Raw genomic sequence first — 6723 nt, forward strand, 5'->3', positions numbered from 1 at the left:
CAATACAAAAGGTATGTTTTTTATTAAAAAAAACAGTTTATAAAAAAAAACAGTTTTAAAAATAAAACAGTTTATAAAAAAAAACTGTTTATATAAAAAAACTGTTTAAAAAAAACAGTTAAAAAAAACAGTTTAAAAATAAAACAGTTTATAAAAAAAACTGTTTATTAAAAAAACAGTTCATAAAAAATAACTGTTTATATAAAAAAACTGTTTATTAAAAAAACAGTTTATAAAAACAGTTTAAAAATAAAACAGTTTATATAAAAAAACAGTTTTTTAAAAAAAAAACAGTTTATATAAAAAACAGTTTATTAAAAAAAACAGTTTATATAAAAAAACAGTTTATATAAAAAACAGTTTATTAAAAAAACAGTTTTATATAAAAAAAACAGTTTATATAAAAAAACAGTTTTATATAAAAAAAACAGTTTATATAAAAAAACAGTTTTATAACATTTTATTTTTTTTGTAGAGCCGAAACCCACAAAGTGGAGCGAGCGAGGCGACGATCATGCAACAAGCCACCGCAGAGTATTGCACAACGTACCATAAGAGAACTTTTCCACACGTGGCGGCATGGGAAGTTGCGAGACATCACCCGAAGTGGGTACCCGTTGAGTTGGTTGACACGCGTGGTGCTACGGCTCCAAAAAAACGAGGCGGTTCGAAAAGATCAAAGACATCCGAGTCGGGGAACTACACGACTTCCGCGTCGGATAACTTGCCCCAAATGAACTTAAACGACGACCCTCTTGACGAACCCGATCAACCCCTTAACGAGCCCGTTGAGGAAGATACACCCACAAGGCCACGACGCAGACGAGGTGGTGAATCGTCAAGCAAAGGGAAGGAGGCGGTGGCGGAGTCGATCTTTAGAATCGAAGAGGAGAAAATGACCCAATTCAAGAAGGCCGAACAAAGAAAAGAAACAATGATGTCCCTAAAAGTTGAACGGGAGCAGGCGTACAAGGAACACTTGAAAACGATTGAAAGACAAAATGATTTAAAAATCTTGTGTGAAAACCACGCCCATCTCGACGAACCGTTCAAGTCAATTGTCATTGAACAAAAGCGCGCGATTTGCGCAAAGTGGGGTTGGGAGATGCCACCGATTTAGTTGTTTTTTTTATTTGGTTATGTAATTTATTTCTAAAGTTTAATGAAATTTATAATTTAGTGTTTTATTTTTAATTTCTAATTTTAAAATGAAAATTAAAAAAATTGGGAGTGATAGAATTCCATCACTAGTGATTCCACCCCTCCTACATTTCTATCACTAGTGATAGAAATTTGGTTGATGACATGTCATGATTTGATTGGAGAGTGGGAGTGATAGAATCCATCACTAGCGAACCACCCCTAGTCCCCTTATCTTAGTAAAAACCCTCTATATGGTTTTGTAAAACACAAATCTATTATGAAAAGTTAACATCACAACTTCGGTTCGGTTTCGATTATATTCGGTTAACCAAAGCTTCATAACCATAACCATAACCATAACCGATTGAGCGGTTATACAAAGTTTCATAACCAGTACCATAAAAGTTTTACACACCAAAAAGTAACTCTCTTATGTCACATTATTAGGTAGTTAGAGCATTATTTCCAGTTCTTAAAATATTTAAAAACACAGCAAATTCAACCAATGTTTTCAAAACCAGATGGGATGTCGAACCAGTCTTCTTACCGGTTCAATGGTCCGATCGGTTCAACCGGACGTAAGAACCAGCAGGTATCCTACATATTATAAAAATTAATAGGGTTAAATCTGAAAAAAAAATATATAAAAAACCGGTCCAACCCTTTCAAAAACCGGTCCGACCACCGGGTTGATTTATAGTAGAGATCACTCACACTTGTATACACATTGATTTGTTGTATTTTAAGAACCGATTCATCACAAACCCAAAGCACATTGCTTCATTGAACCGCGGGGTTGATTTATAGTAGAGATCACTCACACTGAAGTAATAAGTTGTAGTTTCTATTGTTTTTACGATTTACTTTAACCAACAAAATATTAACATCAACCTACGCATTCATGTACATAAATGTTAACTGCCTTCAAGTTGATACAATGGTGTTGCATTCCTTTCACTTGAGTAACATAGATTCTTACACTCTTACATGCTATAACCGAAAACCGACAAGTACACAACGATCAACAAAACTATGTGAAGCAAAACAGCAGAGTAAACAATGAACACACTACTTCGAAAACAGTTGTCTGCAACGTCTTCCGGGCTTTATTCGCCTACCATCAGCAGCCTCACCCAACACAACTTCATTGACCAAATCTTTAAAGATTAATCTTTCAACGTCCAATGTAATAATTGGTATTTCACCATCATAATCAGTCCAACTTTCTCCGCGGTTTAATACTTCCTCCCACAAAACACTCTTCATCCCGTCGTCTTCCTCTTCTAAACTTATATCTTCTTTCTTATTTTGAACTTGTAACTGTTCTATCTCCAAACATAATTCCCTCAAAAGCTTCTGTGTGTTAAACGTCTTTTTAACGAGCTTAAAAGACGTTTGGAAAGGCACCGGTAGATTTGAATTTAACTTCCCTGCAAGAATCTCATTAACGGCATCGAAAACAAGCTTCCTATGATTTCTTTCCTTTTTGATAATCTTTTTGGGTGCATTGGGTTCTTGTTTGGTTAAATAACTGAATTTGGTTTGTTCCAATACTAAAAACAATTCCGGGTTAATCGGGTGGCCCGAAGAGTGGAACTGGAAAGTTGTGAGGTTTGAACCGAGGTCTCTGAGTAGGAGCCCGGAAGCTAATAGAATCTCGGAAATATACATGTCGTCGGCCTTTGTGTTTTCACAGAGAGATGCAATGTAATCTGTGTGTGCTTCATTGTGACCCGAGCCGAGCTTTGTGAGTTTTTGAACCAAATGCTCAATGTCTTGTAGCTTTTTGCGGTTAACTTTAGAGGTAATACCCGAAGATAGTGTGTCAGGAATGACGTCTGGTGCTTGCCATTCATCTTTAATCCCTTGATCGGCGTCATCTGTGAATACAACTAGTGTGAGTTTTACATATGAACGGGTCGCTCCAGGTTATGTTTTAACGATGAAGAGTCTAGAGGGTAATATAAGAGGTCAATGGGTCTAACGGGTCGAAAGAATGATAATTTTTTTTTACCTTTCAATGTCTTCAGCTTGTGTTTCACAGGTGAAGGCGAATCCTCCGAATAAATACCATCATCAAGAACAGAAACTGGACTTGGATATTCCGGGCCAAGTAATTCTTGATCCCTTACAAGTAAAGTTGATTTCTAGAAAACAAAAAATTATATAAAGAGCAATTAGACATTTGATACATGTACTTAAAGGTGCTAATTCTGACCCATTTCCTGCAAAACGGCTCGATTCGGATTGTTTTTATCTCAAACAAAAAAAAAATATCTACAAGGGGTATGGGTTGAAAGTCTCCGGAAGTCTATTTTTTATGCATACAACCTCCTAGCACTTTTTATTAATATATTTAGATTATTACTATAGTAGTGTTGTTCTAATGTCCATAACTAACATGCTAAGTAAATTAAAGAGTTAACTACCATTTTCGTCCCTGTGGTTTGGTGGAAAATGCCACTTCAGTCCAAAAAAGAAGTTGCGCCAGTTCCGTCCTCAACATTTTTGAAACGTGCTACTTCAGTCCAAAAAGATAACGCCTTGCGCCAGTTCCGTCCTCAACTTTTTTAACGGCGCGTTAACGTTTTGAACTGAATTGGCACGTTTCAAAAATGTTGAGGACGGAACTGACGCAAATTTCTTTTTTGGACTGAAGTGACATTTTCCACCAAACCACAGGGACGAAAATGTCAGTTAACTCTAAATTAAATGGGCTGAACCTACCTCTGGCATTGAGATAGGACTCTGCATGTTCTCAGTTTCTTCAGAAAACTCAGGAATGTTGACCACTTCATGAGACACTTGAGTTTCTCTGTAACTCAACATCTTTGATTCGCCCTTTACGTCACGGTGTTGCCCATCGTTTTGCCGAATGTTAGAATACTTTGACCTTCTTCCAGCAGGGGACCTCGACTCTGAAACCTGTTTGGCCGACTGTTTTCTAAGTTTACCAGAATCCAATGGCGGCGTGGGCAGCCGTGACTGCCTCTTCTGCGGTAATCTTGGGCTGATTGATCCTGAGCTCTTGCCTGAAGTTGTGGCACTTTCTTTCTTCAGCTGTTGTTTGGTCAAACCCGGTGTAGTCCTTGTTTGTCTTCCTCCACTTTTGATAGCAGTATCATTGACCGTATTCTCTCTACGTGTACTTTTAGGACTATTACTCCTGAAAATCTTTCGGTCACCAATCGAGAAATCATTAACGGGCTTTATGATGACAATAGGTGATTCATAAGCCCTTACATTGTTTAATTCCCTAAGGTGTTCATTTTGAGTAGAAACAGGCTGCCTTTTCAACATCGTTTGTGTTCCTTCTTTCCGGGTTTCTGTTAACTGCATTGCCTCTAATATCTGTTTAAGAGCTGTAAGTTCCTTTCCAGTTTCTGTGAACTCAAGATCCTTGAGTCTTTTATCAACTTCACTGTAAACAGACGAAAACGGGCTATGGATTATAGTTGGTGATCTCATAGCACGAGTAACCGGCCTCTGAGGACTTCTAGCACCGTCACGTTGCTTCCACGGTGAAATTCTTGAACATGTATGCATTTTGATTGGCCCGACAGTTTTTGCATTTTCAACTCCAGATTCCTTTTGGTTGGCTGATGAAGAATCGGGAAAAGCGTCCAAGCCCATCAACTTGGCTACAACACTAGGTTGTCGTGACTGAAGCGCGCCTTGGTCAGCATAACTAGGAGACAAACGGTTTGTTTCCCACGCATCATAAGAAAACCTTGGACAGTCTTTCGGCACTGATAACGACGAGCCGTCTCTAAGTTGGTAAGATTTAGATGTAGAAAGTTGTCTAGGTTCATTATAGTACCAACTGGATTCTTGAAACTTAGCAAGTGCATCAAGTGATTCTCTATAATCCACCAGACGGTCGGGTCCATAATCTTTGACTGTAGGATTATGTCTGTACATTGAATCTTTGACAACGCCTCGAAAGTCAACACCTTGACAAGATTGGCGTGTTAGAGAGTCCCTTGAAGGGGTCTTTGGAAACATAGTTTGTTCGGGTTCTTGATGAGTTGTTGTTTTAATGTTGCAATCCAAAGATGAGAATGAAGATGAGCGTGACATTGATGAGAAAGAGTCTCGAGATGATTCTGTTGATGTCCTGTTCTTGTCGTGTACAATAACTGATGGTCTCTCGTATGAATTACTTGACTCACGTTCAGGCGTTCCATAGTCAAAGTGTGGACTACCTACATAAGATAAAGTAAAATTTGATGCTGAGATACATACATGATAGCAATAGAGCTGGTTACTATGATTGACAAAGAACCAAATCCTATTGTGGTTGTATGATATCCATCCGAGGTAACCAAAAAGAGCCGTGAGCTCATGGTAGGTAAAACGGACAATACTAGTTGATACAGATAACCCAAAGAGCCATGAGCTCATCATGGTAAAACATAGGGCTGACAGTAGATATATGTATAAGATACGATTAAACCTGTTTACTGAAAAAGTACACTTTTTTGTTTTTTACTTTTTTAAAAATAAATATAATTAGGAGGCTACGATCTATCATTTCTTCTCCTTGGTACATAAGACATGAGATATAAAGTAGTTAAACAAGTTGTATTCGTGTTTAATACTTATGTCATTCACGTCGTCAGAGACCTGTTAAACCCGACAAGACACGATTGGTTGACATAGGAACAGGTGCTCATGTGGTTGTATAGTATCATGGTATTAAACAAACAATTATGTTATATCACATCTTATAAAAACAAACATACACTACAAACATTGAGGCTTACCCGAATGAAGCCTTTTCGGACTGCAATCCGAGATCCGCCTTCCGGAAACAATCTGGTGCCGGTCAAACACTTGAAAAACACCACTCATACAACCAATTTGCTTCGGTAAATCAGTATTATCCCCACTCAAAGAATGCAAAATCCTTGCAGTCATTATTGTTCTTTAACAATGCAACCAAACAATCACTTGAAACCAATAGCCAACTTATTCCATTGCTTCCAAAGAACAAGGAAACATGCTAATAATGTAAACAAAACTTTTTTGGGTTTTCTTTCTGCTGTGAAATCTTGGTAACAGCAGATAGAACAGAATTGTGAAGTGGGTCTCGATCGTTGGGAGTAATGAATAAACAAAGGGTGATGAAAAAGTCCAATGTATTTAGGAAATGTCTTTGTTTACACTTCCATGTGGTGTGGGGATGATTGTTTTGATGTGGGTCTTGGTTTGTCTGCATGACATGTGAAGTGTCAGAGATGAGAGAGAGAGAGAAGTCAAAGGAGTCAAAGGAGTTTGCTAAATTCCATTTCATTTCATTGGGTAAGAACTAAGAAAGAGGATGCTAAGATTGTGAGTTGGATTTACTTTTTCTTTTTTTATAACAACGTGTGAACCATCGTGACATCAGGCGATGTGGCCAAGGTCGACTATGCCACCGCCGCTAGCCCCTTGGCTCTATCAGATGTGTGGAAACCTGACCTCCACCTGCCCGAAGGCACGACAGTGGAGTAATCGGTAAAATCTCGCCTCCCATACAAGACGAACCGGTGCTGCCCGTATTCGCCCTTCACCTGGATGCCGCAGAAAATAATGGAG

General features: G+C 38.2%; 1 protein-coding gene across 1 annotated transcript; it reads right to left on the reverse strand.

Annotated features, from left to right (window-relative positions):
• Nucleotides 1-1974: 1974 nt before the first annotated feature.
• On the reverse strand, nt 1975-6306 carry LOC110921083 (protein LONGIFOLIA 2). Its single transcript, XM_022165354.2, has 4 exons — nt 5910-6306; nt 3871-5348; nt 3158-3290; nt 1975-3023 (listed from the first exon to the last, which is right to left on the reverse strand). Exons 1-4 carry the CDS (start codon nt 6061-6063, stop codon nt 2212-2214), a joined length of 2577 nt encoding a protein of 858 aa, XP_022021046.1. The 5' UTR covers nt 6064-6306; the 3' UTR covers nt 1975-2211.
• Nucleotides 6307-6723: the final 417 nt, after the last annotated feature.

This window comes from Helianthus annuus, chromosome 8, assembly GCF_002127325.2.
Source record: "Helianthus annuus cultivar XRQ/B chromosome 8, HanXRQr2.0-SUNRISE, whole genome shotgun sequence".
Taxonomy (NCBI): Eukaryota; Viridiplantae; Streptophyta; class Magnoliopsida; order Asterales; family Asteraceae; genus Helianthus; species Helianthus annuus.

Excerpts from the sequence above, each read along its gene's own strand:
- LOC110921083 (XM_022165354.2), bottom strand. The coding sequence starts at position 6,063 with ATGACTGCAAGGATTTTGCATTCTTTGAGTGGGGATAATACTGATTTA. Across the intron at positions 5,349-5,909 it reads TCCGAAAAGGCTTCATTCGG|GTAGTCCACACTTTGACTAT; the intron begins GTAAGCCTCAAT and ends TATCTTATGTAG. Across the intron at positions 3,291-3,870 it reads GTCCTATCTCAATGCCAGAG|AAATCAACTTTACTTGTAAG; the intron begins GTAGGTTCAGCC and ends TTTGTTTTCTAG.